The sequence below is a fragment of the Protomyctophum bolini genome, assembly GCF_963924005.1.
Source record: "Protomyctophum bolini genome assembly, chromosome: 24".
Lineage (NCBI taxonomy): Eukaryota > Metazoa > Chordata > Actinopteri > Myctophiformes > Myctophidae > Protomyctophum > Protomyctophum bolini.
Genome location: NC_137885.1, coordinates 10233315 through 10250814, shown reverse-complemented (window position 1 = coordinate 10250814; position 17500 = coordinate 10233315). Strand labels below are relative to the sequence as shown.

General features: G+C 44.7%; 1 protein-coding gene across 1 annotated transcript in view; it reads right to left on the bottom strand.

The window, feature by feature from the left end:
• zeb2b (zinc finger E-box binding homeobox 2b) overlaps window positions 1-17500 on the bottom strand; it is a gene marked incomplete at its 3' end in the record, with an annotated part of 105443 nt that overhangs the window by 22201 nt on the left and 65742 nt on the right. Inside the window, 2 exon segments of the mRNA XM_080758516.1 lie at window positions 1832-1900; window positions 11472-11759. Coding sequence (XP_080614642.1) covers window positions 1832-1900; window positions 11472-11759 — 357 coding nt within the window.

The window sequence follows — 17500 nt, the reverse complement described above, 5'->3', positions numbered from 1 at the left end:
CGAAGAACGACTGACATAGAAACATGGCTTTTTCAGAAAGCCATGTCAGGATGTAGAAGACATTTTTAGAATCTGATCTCAGGTCAGAATGGGTTAAGAACAATATTAGGGGTACTTTTACTTTACTTCATTTACATATTTTCAAAACAAAATTTATTTTTTCTCCACTACAATATTATTTGAATACTTTAAAGAAGTTATACTTTGTAGATTTAGTATGTACAATGCAATAACCATGTAAGCCCAATTATAAGTCACATCGCAAGCCTTTAGATCTGATATTCTCCATGCATTGTTGCGACACATACCCCCCCCAAAAAAAAGAGTACTTTTACTTTTAGTCCTTTAAGTATGTATGCTGATGCCCATGCTTGAGTACAACTGCATGGTGTTTCTAAATGGAATCACATGTGATCTGATGCTGGGCTTTGCTTTTGTAGCAACAAAACGTTCAAGAAGAAAAAAAAGAAAATATAAAAAAAAAAATCACTTCACCAAAACCCACCACAATGGAAAACAGTTGCCCGCCTCACATTCTGTGTGTGCGTGTGTGCGTGTGTGCGTGCGTGTGTGCGTGCGTGCAGTATTTCTGTATTTCTGATCTTGTGAGGACATCGGAAAAAATGTAGGTACACGGTATTAGTTTCAGCTATTATTTCATTCTAAACCGACAGATGTACGTATAGAGGTTCATGTGTCGCAGAACTTGTGTAGCTTTGGTACAGCGGTCCAGGCACGCAACTAAACCATGCATATAACTCCAGCAACTGGACTTTAACCTTTACATGCCTGATCCTGACCATAAGCTCAATCTCTTTCTCATTGTATAATAAACTCTAAACATCTTTTCTGGCTTTTCTTCTCATGAAAATGGTCCTCACTAGTGTGTCTACTTCTTAAATCGTAGGCCTACTGTGCTTATATATGGCCCTATGGGGACGTTTTTTGGCTCCGTAGTACTCTCACACACACACACACACACACACACACACTGACACGCACACGCACGTATGCAACCACTGACACATGTGCTCACATAATAGAGAATATACATAAGTGCGAGCGAAGGAACGCAGAAAAACCCACATCACTGGCCTGCCCTACGCACTCGCACGCACGTACACATGTGCGCGTATACGCAGTATAGAAGCTCACAGTAATCCAAGTCGAAATTGGAATTTGGAGTTGAAGCTGCCATTGTGCGTCTGTGTGTTTGTGAGGTGGGTGGGGGGGGATATGGGAGGGGGGGGGGGGGGTTATTCATTGGTCGGGACCAACATATCATTGGTTGGGGAGGATATTATGGAAGAGAGTGTGGGGGAGGGGGCGTCTGGCTGGGAAATCAGCCCCGTGGTCTTAATAATTGTATACACGACGGGAAGAGCTTGGTTGCGGCAGGAGATTCACACACTTTACGAGACAGTCGAGACACAAACTGTCACGAAGAATAAAGTGTCGACATAAAGATCTACTCTAGACTAGTAGGTATACGTAATCAGGAACCCAGAAAAATCATTGGACTCGACTTAAGCAATATTTACACGAGAGGGTGCATGTGCTTTACCGTGATTATTGGCGTTACCGAGTTCCGTAATCAGCGCTGATAAAATACTGACACACCTGGTACTCATCAGACAACACACATACAGCAGTGGTTCTCAAACCTTTTTCATGTCAAGGACCCCCGAAATGATACTCATTATCCCCCATAAGAGAAGATCTTTTTTACGGCTCTAGCAGAGATTCTCAACCATTTTCATTTCATAACTCGATAGTTCACTGTACTGTGAACTATACGTAACAGTACTGACTTAAAAAAAAATGAACTCACCTGTACCATTCCCGACTGATTGTAGGCCGGAGTCAGGCCCCAGGACGTCGAAATCATCTTTCATTTCATCTGCAAGATAATAAAACAAAGATTACACGTCACGTGTGAAAGAAACAGCACAAGAGTCACCAAAAAGGGCAGCTGTGGCGTAAAAGGTTAGAGGAGCGCCCTTGTTGCCGGAAGGTTGCCGGTTCGATTCCCCCGAGGGTGAGGAAGTGAATGGCCACCACTCACCCCCAACACCGGATTTTGCTGTAAATGAGCACTTGTGCTTATAGCCACTATACCCTGGGTAAATAAAATAGGAAAACGTTTTTGCATTAAACATCTTGCCAGTACAATATTAAGACTGTCTTATTCTAGTAAGAACGAGCCTCAGTGCCTTGGTTTGCTTTGGACTTTTTTTCTTTCTTTCTTTTGTTTTCGTTTGGTCGACTTCGTCCCCCGTGTACAACAGAGCACCTTGTTTGAGTTTCAATTCATCAGCTCCCTCTGTGTGTTTCCAACCCCATGTTGTGTTGTAGTCGGTGCTTTAGAAGCAGAGAGAGAGAGAGAGAGAGAGAGAGAGAGAGAGGTGTACCAATAACGTCCCAGCGGTGCAGCGCAGCGTGACGCGTGTCCGCAACATCACTCTTAATGAATGCTATCGTGTGCAGCAGACAGCGGCGTGTTTACCTTTAAGCGGCGACAACACGCCGAGCCGAGCGCCACGCCACTAAAGGAGACACGAGAGAGACGCCGTCCGCCCCCCCCCCGTCCCCCCGTCCCCCAAACGGAGATTAAATATGAGCCGCGGCGGCCTCCCACCTGAGCAATCACAGGACCCCCGCCCGGCGCACAGCGCACACACCCGAGTCATTACCAGCTCGCTGGGACTCACACACACACACACACACACACACACACACACACACACAAGCATGCTACGCTACTTCACGGCCGTTTCTTCTCTCGTGTGTGTCGTTATGTTTCCGATGTCTTTATACAAAGGAGTGTGACTTCATACCACACACACACACACGCACACACACACACACACACACACACACACACACGTCTGTTGTTAACGGGCTTGCTTTACCGATGCGAGCCACATCGCGACTTACCGCGTTATATTAATGTTATGTGTTTGAAAGCATATAGCAACCTGCGTGCAAACATTCATGGCCACGGACCCCCCATTTCATATGATTTTCATCTGTGGGGCCCCAATTTAATCAGTCAGCCAGCCAGTCAGTCATAGGCATAGAAACGGGACCCCTCAAGGACCCCTTGGGGGTCCCCAAATTGAGAACCACCGGTTTAGAGTCGAGCAAAGCAGCAAATCACTCATTTTGTAGACTGGACCAGAAAACCAGCAGGGAATTGAACCCTCTAAACTAAACCCAGCCGTCATTAATGCCTTGCTTAACCCATTCTGACCTGAGATCAGATTCATACGAGGTTTCCACTGGACACACACTGGTCTGATTAACCCATTCTGACCTGAGATCAGATTTTAAAAAAGGCAGTCGTTCTTCGATTTTTCAAAAATAGCAGACCTACAAGCTCATAGCGCGCCACTCGGTGGCGCGCTATGAGCTTGTAGATCTTCTATTTTTCAATAGCTAAAAGCATAACATGATGCTAACACCAAAATGCGTTCCCGGTCAGAATGGGTTAATCCACAGAGCCACACACAACCCCCATATCACACACACTTAATGCATTTGCATCTCAAATGTAACCAAATAGACCCGTACGGGTTCATTTGGTTATACATTTGTTGATCGCTAAAGAGTTTCGGGGCGAGGTTCTCGAGGTGCTAATCAGGATAATGGCTCGCAGCAGTGTGCCATGGAGGGAGGGAGGGACGGACTGACGGCTGGAGGGACGGATGGACGGACGGACGGACGGACGGACGTGCACGCCGCCCCCTCCTGGCACAGGTGAGCGGACAGTAAACATAAGCGTGCGTGTGACTGACGGCTCGTAAACAGAGCGGGTTGACATTGGGGTGGAATTCTCAGAGGAGGGGCCGGTCGGTCGGCGGGAGGACACGGCGTCTCCACAATTAACTTAAAGGAGTCCCTGGTACCTCCTTCCTGCCTGTCTGTAAAAAAAATTCAATCAAGGTAGCTTCCGAGAATGAGGAAGAGGGGCGCGAGTGGCAGCAGACACAAACGTGTGTGTGTGTGTGTGTGTGTGTGTGTGTGTGTGTGTGTGTGTGTGTGTGTGTGTGTGTGTGTGTGTGTGTGCGCGCGCACACACACGCGTGCGTGTGTGCTCTTGTGTTTGTGTGTTTTGATGAGGTAGGTCATGAAGAGTTTATTGTTACTGCGTGTGCGTCTACGTTCAAACAGCGACTGGGATTGTTCATCAGAGTAGAAAGGCCTTATGGAACTGTAACACGAGTACTCTGATATTTTACAGTACGTCAAGTAAAAGCAGCAATACTGCGGTGTAAATATAGGCTTGTCCTTGGTAATAGTACAAACGAATTGCCATCAAAAGATGCTTTTGCGAGCTTGTATATAGCTCTACGTTTTTACTGCAGCAAGCATGTTCAAAATAGGGAGACCATGCAGGTTGAAAATGGTTAAGGACGTTGGAGTTTTCCTTAGCTTTACACCACACCATGCACTCCCCACAGAACATAATAAACTGAGGGACTCCACTCAACCATAATATGGGGTTCAAGTATACTTTAACCATGGATTGAAGGTTCTGAAGGTTAAAGATTCTCCTGCTGCGTCTGACAGATAAACGCCAGTGTCGAAACAAGCTCTGCCTGTAAAAGGACACACTCTTTTAGAATGAAAGAAGCTCTGCCTGTAAATGGACACACTCGTTTAGAATGAAAGAAGCTCTGCCTGTAAAAGGACACACTCGTTTAGAATGAAAGAAGCTCTGCCTGAAATGGACACACTCGTTTAGAATGAAAGAAGCTCTGCCTGAAATGGACACACTCGTTTAGAATGAAAGAAGCTCTGCCTGAAATGGACACACTCGTTTAGAATGAAAGAAGCTCTGCCTGAAATGGACACACTCGTTTAGAATGAAAGAAGCTCTGCCTGAAAATGGACACACTCGTTTAGAATGAAACAAGCTCTGCCTGTAAATGGACACACTCGTTTAGAATGAAAGAAGCTCTGCCTGAAAAGGACACACTCGTTTAGAATGAAAGAAGCTCTGCCTTTAAATGGACACACTCGTTTAGAATGAAAGAAGCTCTGCCTGTAAAAGGACACACTCGTTTAGAATGAAAGAAGCTCTGCCTGTAAAAGGGACACACTCGTTTAGAATGAAAGACGCTCTGCCTGTAAAAGGACACACTCGTTTAGAATGAAAGACGCTCTGCCTTTAAATGGACACACTCGTTTAGAATGAAAGAAGCTCTGCCTGAAATGGACACACTCGTTTAGAATGAAAGACGCTCTGCCTTTAAATGGACACACACGTTTAGAATGAAAGAAGCTCTGCCTGAAATGGACACACTCGTTTAGAATGAAAGAAGCTCTGCCTGTAAAAGGACACACTCGTTTAGAATGAGCAGGGAAACGTTACTTCTCTCCGTCTTTGTGGTTTAGCTTTCCTCCCGTTCCTCCGTGTGCGTGTGCACGTGTGAATATGTGCGTGTGTTCTTGCTCTATGTGTGTGTGTATGTGTATGTGTGCGGGTGCGTGCGTGCGTGCGTACGTGCGTGCGTGTTAAAATAAGTTTGCATCTCTGCCAAATGACTTAAAGACCACAGGCGCAGTCAGAGAAAAATAAACATAAGCTAGGAAGGAGAAAAATAAATAAATAAACAAAAACAAAAAAAAACTTTGTTCACTGATCGTCAGATAAAAAAATATAAACCCACAAGTATCAGATCTCTCTCTCTCTCTCTCTCTCTCTCTCTCTCTCTCCCCCCCACTCTCTCGTCCTCTGGGCTGCAGTGTTTGTTTTGGGGTAATCACATTTTGCCTGCATACTTTCTGTCTGATTCAAGAGGGAGGAGGGGAGGTGTGTGTGTGTGTGTGTGTGTGTGTGTGTGTGTGTGTGTGTGTGTGTGTGTGTGTGTGTGCGCGTGCGTGCGTGTTGTTTCTTATCCTCACACTCATACAGTGTTTACCTTGGATCCCTCCCGTGTGTCTGCGGTCACAGAGACACCGTCCAAGTACAAGGTAGTATATGGACTAACAACATGTAACCCAGTGGTGGGAAAAGTACTGTTTTACTTAAAGGGCCACTTCACCACTTTTCAACCTATCTTCATATAATTGGTCCTCACTAATGTTCATGATAGAATAGCACACTTTGTTTCTGAACTGCCCACACCCCTCCCATGAGACACAGACCAAGTATGATTATTAGTGAGGACCTATTATATGAAGATAGGTTGAAAAGTGTTAAGTGGTCCTTTAATGTATAGAGAGTCCGGCATTCAACATTTATTTGAGTAGAAGAACAAGAGTATTGGTCATTTTAAGTGATAGTTCACCTCCAAAATTACCGTTTAGCGTTTACTCGCGCCATGGAGTCTTGGCAATGGAATGGCCACGGCAATCTTTTTTTCTTTTTTTTCCCATTTTTCTTAAGCCAATATAATTTGATGACTGGCGGAGTCTCAAAGAGTCTCCTTGAGTCCCAAGAAAGAACTTAAGGTCAAAAGGTTTTCATCCAAACCCTTTGAGTTATGTATTTACTGTCTTTACATCCAACATGTGTTGTGTTAGGCTATGTGTGTAAATCAGTCAGTCAGGGGTGTGAGGACCGGAGGAGATGTTCAGATGTAGAGCACCGTTGCGGCTGTGAGGTTATACATGTTTACATTACTCCGTCCACCATTGCTTGGTTTCAAAACACTCCCACTTGTTAGCTTTGCGTTTTATGTTTTAGCTTTCTTTCATTTTACGAGCGGTCGCTCTTTAGAATGAAAGGTGCGGTTGAAAACGTGGGTTACCTTCTCCATGTCCTGAGTAACCACAAGAACCCTGCATGACGTCCCAATTCTGGGAGCTTTCTATAAGCCGCTATTCCGACCCACAGCCATTCCGACCCACGGCTATGAGAGAGAGAGAGAGAGAGACAGAGAGACAGACAGAGAGAGAGAGAGACAGAGGCAGAGGCAGAGGCAGAGACAGAGACAGAGACAGAGACAGAGACAGAGACAGAGAGAGACAGAGGCAGAGACAGAGACAGAGACAGAGACAGAGACAGAGACAGAGACAGAGAGACAGACAGAGAGACAGAGAGACAGACAGACAGACAGACAGACAGACAGACAGACAGACAGACAGACAGACAGACAGACAGACAGACAGACAGACAGACAGACAGACAGACAGACAGACAGACAGACAGACAGACAGACAGACAGACAGACAGACAGACAGACAGACAGGGGGAGATTTATTGGAATCCGTGCTGTCAGGAGTATAACGGTGATGATGTCACACGTTCCTCCACCGACGTGCAGGACGGAGGAATGTCAAGGACACAACCAACCAGCACACACTGAACACCACACCGTAGTAGAGAGAGAGAGAGAGAGAGAGAGAGAGAGAGAGAGAGAGAGAGACAGAATCGTGGCACTGTTTCAACTGCAGTGTGTCATGGATTTAAAACGGCACACACACCTTCCAGACCATCATTTCTCAGCCTTTTTGATTCCACTTGATTGCTTCTTGAACGTTCGTTCTGCTTGTTTTTGTATTCCGGTGGGACATTTAATTCCTTTTGATTGGGATTGGATGAGAGTGAGATGTTTTCTGAAGGGTATAGGCTACATTGTGCACGTTGCAGGCAGCATACAACTGAAGGGTATAGGCTGCATTGTGCACGGTGCAGGCAGCATACAACTATTCTGTGTGCATATAGCCCATTTGTTACAAAAGACGGCTGGTAATCAACGGCTGGTCCGGGGACCACCAGCGGCCCAAATGGACACTTACAGGTCTTTAACTCTGCAGGCCTCTTTTCCACCGGGGTTGAACCGGTTCAGTTCCTCTTTTCCCACCAAACATTGAACCAGTTCAGAGTTTTTCCACTGGAAATGAATCGGTTTCAGAACCCTAAAAGTTGGGATCGGAACTGGAACAAAAAATAAATAAAGTCTGCCCGTTCCGTGAAAACACCAAAGGTTCCAAGAATCTATAGAATGGAACCAGTTCTAGACTATAGAACCAAAGTTATTTTTGGTGGAAAAAGGAGTCCTGACAGTGCATCTGTATGTGTCTGTATGTGTGTGGCATTCTATGACAGAGAGGGAGAGAGGAGGAAAAAGCTAGGAGTGAAAGAAAAAGTCTCCCTTATCTAAGAACTAAGTTATGTGCTGAGGTATCTGTGCAGACACTAAGGCACCAGCAAAAGGCAGAAAGGGGGGGCGGTACGCACGCACGCACGCACGCACGCACGCACGCACGCACGCACGCACGCACGCACGCACGCACGCAAGCACACACGCGCAGGCACCCACAAGATTGGGAAAGAGACTCCCCCCAAACAATCTAATGAACTCGCCTCGTTCTCCCAAATATGGCACACTCGCTTTATCACATGAGAAGTGCATTATCTCCGCGAATTGCACCATAGTTGAATTACAGACATTACGGCTCCGCGGGTCTTTATCAAATAAACAATTACGCTACGCTGCGCAACCTTGTTTATTCCTTATCTTGATTTATTTACTCCAACCTTTTAGGATTCCCCCCCCCCCCCCCTTTGCTCTCTCTCTCTCTCTCTCGCTCTCTCGTAGAACGATACGAGACGATGTTCGACTGTACAAACGAGACGGTGGAGCAGAGTAATAACTGTAGGTACATGTATTCAATTACTGTACTTTTTTGGTTTGGTCACTTGATTTCTATTCTTCTTAACTCTTATTCACCCAGGAGAGATTGTGCTCCTTTTTAGCAACGCCCTGCTATCAGCACTCGCTTGCTCGCACGCACGCACACACACACACACACACACACACACACACACACACACACACACACACACACACACACACACACACACACACACACACACACACACACACACACACACACACACACACACACACACACACACACACACACACACACACACACACACACACACACACACACACACACACACACACACACACACACACACACACACACACACACACACACACACACACACACACACACACACACACACACACACACACCTAATCTTTAGAGGTTTTGCACTGTTTCCATTCAGATACTTAATCTACTATACACGTTTACGTCCACTGCATCCCAAATAGTGTGCTTATAACCTGTACTGATTATTAATACAAAACATGCATTCGGTGATAAACAATGACCCATTATCATACTGTAGGTATATATACATGAAGTCATTCAAACCAGCTGCAAGCATTGAAGTGATGAACACATTAATGCATTAACTATAATTACAAATGTACGATCCAATGATCCAATCCATGTGATGGCGAAATGGACCATTCTGCACAATGAGTCGGCTTGGTACACAGAGTACAGTGTTGAAAGCAATACTTTAGTCAACTAAAATGTTGGATGCAGGACTTGTACCATGCTGAGTGTTCCTACACTGTGCATGGTATCCTGTACTGTTCTTTGACTCAAGTAAAACAAGTACTGTAGTTCTCACTGTAGTTCTCAGACCATTCCCCTCCCCCATAATAAATGTGCAATTCTCCCCTGAATTAAAATTTTAGATGTCTGAATACCCCCCCCCCCCCCCCCATTTTTTCTCTCTCCTTACTTTTCACTCCCTTTCCCCTCTCTCTCTCTCTCTCGCTAGTTCATTAGCTAAAATGAATAGCACGGGAGGCTGGGCTTCATTTAAATGCCTCTGTCTTACACACACTCTCTCTCGCGCCGCACTCCGTTCCCCCGTCAAAAGAGGAAGCCGCTTCCCCCCACTCGCCGAGAATCATTGACTCTTATTATACATGTAAATGGCTATCATAAAAATAAAAATTTCATTTAAGATTGTTAATGACTTCTGCAGCAAGGCTGGCTTCCTTTAATGATTACACCGCGGCGCTAATTAAACGTATTTATCTTGTGAGCATCCGTGACTGGGGCCATCACGCGTCCCCCGTCCCTCCCCCGACGCAGAGTCCTTTCGCCATTGAGAGCGAGATATGGAGTCGGTCGCTTTTGGCGTCTGGACAAGGACCCACAGTTAAAATCCTCAATTGTTCAATGTATATCCATTTGTCACACTGAAGCATAATGTGCATATGAAACCAAATGGACCCCTATGGTTGCATGGGCAACGTTGGACCCTTATGGGTCCAGGTGGTTTCATCTGCACACGCTCAGAGTTAAAGGAGTTATTTCACTTGCACCAACGCCTACTCAGGCCTTTTGTGTGCAGTGCACCTGGCTTGGTTCAATATGTACATATTTTAACATTATTCCCCCTTCCTATATAAACCCATTGCGACTACAAACTCATCAAAAACTCAAAAAAACTGGACATGAAAAAAGGAACGGGAAAAAAATACATTGAAATATGGAGAGACAAGGTTTCTGTTTCGGAGTGAGTGTGGAACTATAATGCGTGTCCCCTTTCGTCATCAACGTTGCCCCTAACCCCTGCTCCAGAATATGTATGCTGGGGGTTCAAGTGGGCTTGTTGTTTGAAATGTGCTCTACAAATAACCTCTCCTTGCCTTTACCAAGTCATCTCATTATGGGGTGTCAGGAGAGGTAAGACAGCCCAGGACACTAATGATGGTTTATGTTGAGATTCTGTAAACACGGAAGATAATGTATCTTCTATCTTAAAGGAAGACATGTGAACTGATAATGGAAAAATATGCAATTCCGCCACTTTTTGGGGTTGGTTGTGTGTGTGTGTGCGTGCGCGCGCGCGTGCGAGAGAGAGAGAGAGAGAGAGAGAATGAGAATGAGAATAATAAGAAGAGATGAAAGCTGACCAACAGTAGACTATAGACTAGTTGGACTAATCAGTCCCCAGTAAAATACCCTAATCTTGAAGGTGAAAAAAGTCAGGATTCTCAAAGTGGGGTCCAGGAACCCCCCCAGGGGTCCTTCAGTCCAGGGGGGTCCACTAAACAACAACACATTTTACCATGTTATCCCCCAACACACACACACACACACACACACACACACAACAGGCACAACAATGTGTTAGATGCTCTGTGGCCAAATACACTGTCTCCGTTATGTCCACTGTCTTCTGTCATGTCCCAAAATTATACTTTTCAAGAGTCAAATTCCAAAACGAGCAAAAGTCCTGGATCTGCTATATACTGTACATTCGATGCTTTCGCGTGACACCGCAGTCCATTCACCAAACCAAAGTGTCGTGGTGGTCCGTGACATGAAAACGTCTGAGAACCAGCTACGATATTAACCCATTCTGAACGGGAACCCGTTTTGGTGTTGGCATCATGTTATGCTTTAGCTATTGAAAAATAGCAGATCTACAAGCTCATAGCGCGCCACCGAGTGGCGCGCTACGAGCTTGTAGGTCTGCTATTTTTGAAAAATCGAAGAACGACTGACATTTTTAGAATCTGATCTCAGGTCAGAATGGGTTAATCAGACCAGTGTGTGTCCTGCAGTGGAAACCTCGTATGAATCTGATCTCAGGTCAGAATGGGTTAAGAAAAAAGCGCTGTGGCGACTGGTCTCACCGGTGCCGTCGACGGAGGCGCTCAGCATGTCGTTGTCGTGCCAGATGTGCTCCACGCCGCTGTCCCTCATCTCCTCGTCCTCGTCCTCCTTGGAGGAGAGCGCGCCGCCGCCGCGGTGGCTGTCGGGCAGCGGCGACGCGTCGCAGCAGCCGCCGTCGGCGCCGTTGGCGAGGCTGCAGGCCGGCGAGCCCGTCCCGTTGAGCAGCGCCTCCTCCTCCGACGCCGGCAGCTTGTCCTCGTCCAGCTCGCTCTCCGAGCACGAGTCCACCGCGTTCTCATAGCTCAGCGCTGGAGAAGAGAGAGAGAGAGAGAGAGAGAGAGAGAGAGAGAGGGAGATTAGACATGGGGTTCCCTGGGGTTCTCATGTCAAGGACCCCCAAATCGACTTCTAGTCCAGAAGTACTTAAAAACGTAAACGTCCGGAATTCAAAATGTACTGTAAAAGGTACAAAAGTATTGGCATCAAAATGTATTTAAGTACCAAAAGTAGAATGTATTCTTTATGCAGAATGTCCCATGTCAAGTTTTCAAATGTATTAACATCTTTTAAAAATAGAGCAGATCTACAAGCTCACAATATGTCGGATTTGTACATTTTAAGGTAGCACTAGTATAACACCTCCCGGGCACGGGGCAGTGCTACAGTATTTATGTCTCCTAAAAGTGGAAGACAGATGAGACAAATAAAACGTGCTGCATTCAGTTGTAGCTGCTATCATTGGAATCATTTATTAACAATCAGTATACAGTCTATCAGTCTGTATTAGAGTGGATAACTTCACTTCAGATGCTCAATCTTTTCATTAATAATAATATCAATAACAAATAACCATGACTTTATTGTAGATGGACAACTACATTCATACACATTTTCTTATAATGGCATTCACTGTGGCTAGAAATACTAGAGTGCATTCACTGTGGCTAGAAATACTAGGGTGCTGCTACTGTTTATATCCAAATTAGCATTACATGAAAACAATGGTACAATAATGAATACATTTTGTTCTGTGGAGTAAACACAGATTTACCCATTTGAAAACACAGTAACTGTGTGTTGTTACCACACAAACTCACAGTGTTCAAGACAAGTGTGAAACTTGTATTATTATATTATTTAGGCAAACCATACTGCAATCATACATTCTCAAAAACGTTTGTCCATTAACTAAACATGTTGACATGTTGTTCCATGTCAATATAAAATGCTTGTGCACTTAAACACATACCTAAAAGTGGAAGACAGATGAGACAAATAAAAGGTGCTGCATTCAGTTGTAGCTGCTATCATTGGAATGAGGAAGGCAGGCAGCCAGCAACAAGATAAAGTCCACACTCCACAGTCCATCAAAGCACGTTACTGCCCCACACTGCCCCTAGTGGTAGTCCTCCTACTACTACTAGTCCTCCTACTGGTATTCAATACAAAATAAACACAGAAATGTGATACATACTTTTAGTGTGTGTCACACTAGCGTGGACTGTTTTCTCGCTCTCTTTCACATGCTTTATAGGTTCAACAACAGCTCAAGTCCTATACAGCTTAAGTTGAGTGAACCATGTCTAACATCATCACTTAATGACATAGTGCTCAGAAGAAGACATTGTGCAATGCCAGCTTAGTGAATATTTTATCAACTCCATCTACAGTACATGAATGCTAAGACAAAAGGTCCCCGACTCCGGAGGGCTTGTTTCCATTGGGGTCTTGTGTGTTCAATGCATCGAGACATATAAAAGAGATGATGCTAGTAGTATATAGTACGAGTATAATTTGCAGAGTCCGTTTAGTTTTACCACAGTCTGAACAAGGCTAAGGAATGTTTTGCTGCACATATATACAATCCAGTGCGGAAAGGCCAAACATCTGATTTGGGCTGCCAGTGTGCATACAGCCGAAAGAACAAGACAGCTAATCGTCAGTGAAATGCTTGGTCTGTACAGCGGTTCATCTCGACCACATTCAATGCTGTGAAACGGCAGAGCGGGAGAGAGAGAGAGAGAGAGAGAGAGAGAGGAAATGTTCTAACAGGCTTTTGATGTGTGATCACTAGATGATAATATTGTGGAATGCTTCGTCAATAGCGGTTCATTTCAACCACATTCTCGCGGTTCACTATAACGTCTATGAGAAGATGAGAAGTTTAAACCACAACAGACTATAATTAACAATGCATGTACATATTAGTCGTCTCTATATTAAGTTAAATCAGTCCAACCCAATTGTTGTGAAATCTGTAATAACTTTTGAAATATGAACGCTATTTACGTTTGGCACCGCTGTGACATCTGTGAATTTAGGAGACAGACTGTGGGCCATTTTAAGCCAACATTGACCTTTAATTAGTCCACTTGTACTCTCACGGTTTGATCGCAGAGGACTGCAACTATGGGAGCGTATACAAATGGATCCTTGCGGGTCCATTTGGTTCCATTTTGCACGCTCCCAGATGATTTTCCTGCGTGCGGTCCAAAACAAGTCCGGCTACAGCGCAGTAGAGGAATTCTGCAAAGGTTAAGGGTTGAGGGAGCGGCTTTATGGCACGATTTACGAGGTGTAAATGTCAGCGTCCAAGTGACTGATCATCGCTCTACCGTTCCAACAACAGCCAGGCCCTCGTTCAGAGGATTATCACACAAGAAACGGGTCTCGAAATGAAAATAAAAGAAAGAGAAATGAGTTTAGCCCTGCCAAAACAATGGAGACAAAGATATATAGCATATGCCTGCAGTTCTCGTCTGTTCCACTGAACCCAGTGGTTCTCAAAGTTGTTCATGTCAAAAGGACCCCCAAATCGATATGTATTATCCCACGGACCCCCATTTCAAATAATGTCTGTGAGGGACGCTAGCCCCACCAATGCATCATGGCTGTTGAAGATTAAGTCATAATATGCCATCCAAGTCTACGGGAGTTTGTTTAGTGCGCCTATGACGTAAACCGTTTGCCAGCCAAGTCTATGGACTTTGAGGATATTACAACGTTTCTTAGACCACTTTTAGAGAGTACTTTAGTGTTTAATGTTTGTTTAGAGCACTTATATGTTTTTTGTTGCATTCCTATAAGCCAAATTTTTCATGTATCCATGAATGTAAGTCTTTGTGGGGTGAGTAAGTTATTTTTTGGGTGCACTATCCCTTTAACCCATTCTGACCGGGCACCCATTTTGGTGTTGGCATCATGTTATGCTTTAGCTATTGAAAAATAGCAGATCTACAAGCTCATAGCGCGCCACCGAGTGGCGCGCTACGAGCTTGTAGGTCTGCTATTTTTGAAAAATCGAAGAACGACTGTGACATTTTTAGAATCTGATCTCAGGTCAGAATGGGTTAATCAGACCAGTGTGTGTCCAGTGGAAACCTCGTATGAATCTGATCTCAGGTCAGAATGGGTTAAAGGAGAAGGTTCTAGAAAATAGCCAAAAGGTTGCTGATTCACAAGCTCACAACGTGTCGTTGTGACGTTGTAGATCGGCTATTTCCTCTATTGTTTAAACTTTTTTGAAATTGTAGAATAGAGTGTTTGTGTTTTTTAAACTTTTCCACATTTTGCTACGGCACCCCACTTTCAGAAACCACCCCCCTGACCCTTTGCACTCCACACTAACTGGCGGCGAGCGATTGTTGACAAGCTCCCTCGATTGGAAGTTTATGGTAACGCTTGCTGTAATCATCATCATTTTGGAAAAAGAAAGCCGTCCGCTAAGTGCCCTTAAAGGACCAGTGTAAACTACACAGCAGTTTGTACAGGGCCTTGTGTTGGAAATTGCGGTGGAGGCTCCGAGATTAAAAAGGTCGTCTCCACAGCACGTCACATCTCCTTCCAACACGGAGGCGTTGGGGGGTTTTTGTGGGTTACACCCACGGGTGGAAAGTCACTGGCTACTTTATACTTCCACTCTGCTACAGAGGCACTGATTGCACTTTTTACTCCACTGCACTTATTTGAAGACGTTAGATAGAAGTGTCTTTGTAGATTTAGATTTTGAATATAGTTTTTTTTTTTTTTTTTACTACTTTAGTATTACTTATACTTAGTATACTATTATTTAAGTAAAGTAATTGACGTTAAAACAAAAAAACCTGAACTTTGAACATTCAGTGGATTTTCTGTGGGCTGGGGGTTTTCTCTGGGGTTTGGACGCCTTTTGAGCTGCAATGAAAACAGGCAAAACAGTGAAAACTGCTGGCAAATCCCATTGACTATGCGATCACAAACAGCAGGAAAAGCAGAGGACTTGTTTGAGCCAGAAAACCCCAGACCACAGAAAATCTACCGAATATTAAAAGTTCAGGTTTTTTTGGGTGCAATTTAAATTAAAAAAATTAAGAAAAACTACAAAAACTTTTTTTTATGTCACAATCCCTTTAACAATGAAGCTGAAGTCGCAGGTAAACCATTGACATATAGAAGTATTGGAATTTGAAGTACCGTACTGAAGGAACGTAAAAGTACTATTGGTACAACGTCTGTGTGGAGCTCCCCTCAACCACATTCAATGCCGTGGAACGGATATCCCTGCATTACGGTATCGCCACTCTTACTTAAGTAAAATAAATCTCCCACCACTTGTTACAGCCCAATTACAGCGTGTGTACGAGTGGAATCTGTGAGAGCGGGAGAGCCCGCTGCTCTGGGCACGACGAGACAGCTGGCGAGAGCCGCGGCGAGCCAAAATAGACACTAATTTCCAGTCCTGCGCGGATGCCTCGCATGCCAGAGAGCTGCACCTCTCCGAGAAGGCACGCTACTCGCAGTGGTGTGCGGTAAATAAAGTGCATGCACTCGAGTACTTATGTGTCCAAGTACAATTTCTGCCGTGCTTGGACTTAATTTGAGTGTTTCGAGTTTGTCCAATACCTTTATACTTATACCTTATACTCCACTACACATCTCAGAGGCAGACATTTGTACTCGTTTACGCCACTACAATTATTTGACAGATTTAGTTACCAGTTGGGGCTGCAGATTTTAGAAACATACACATCGACGACTGATGCCCTGTATTTTATTACATCTCTTCGATCGGCTATTTTTGAAAGATTTTGACAAAGTTCGAGAACCTTTGAAAAGAAACGTGTGACAATGGGACAATGGTTACTGTCAGTACATTTGGAATACATGTGTCAAAAGTAAAACAAAATGACACAGGCCTTTTACTTGTTTTGTGCTATAGTCCTACTTTTAAATGAGTCAAATGAATAATGATAAAAATAAAGTAATTCACAGACACTGGTCTGTTGTAAATACAGCAAGAATGTGAGAAATTGAGAAGATAGCGGATAAGTTGATGTGTTGTGAGCATACACGTAGATAGGATATTTGAAATAGCTTTGCAAAAAAAAACAAATACTCAAGTACAACACCCACGTAGGTACGGTATTTATTATACTGTACACCACTGGAAACGGAGACTAATTTCCAGTCCTGCGTTTGGATGCCTGACATGCCAGCAGCGCTGCACCTCACAGGGCATAGGCTGCGTATACTCCGGCACTCTGCGCGCCCATAGCGGGCATAGCGGAGATAATGTTACTGAATGCCACGCTATAGGAGCGCACAGGAGGCTTAACCTCCAGCTGGTACGGAATATTCATCATTATACATGCCCCGGCGGTGGGGGGGGGTGCGCGCCGAGGAGCGCAGAGGGCCGATGAACCGTGCAACGTTATACGCATGTAAATGTTTTCCCAGGTAGGAAGCGAGACACGCACACAAAGAGAGATGCATTGTTGAAACGAGTTGGCACACATATTGTACACACACACACACACACACACACACACACACGCGTTGCTCTGTCTCTGTCTCTCTCTCTCTCTCTAACACACACACACACACACACACAGCTCTAGGTGTCACGGTATAAATAATAGAGAAATTATCGTATTGTTGAAAACCCGCATACACATCCCCAAAGACACACATTAGAGACACAAACAACTCATGCACAAAGGCAAATTAATAAAAACCTGCGTGCGTGCGCACACACACACACACACACACACACACACACGCGCGCGCGCAC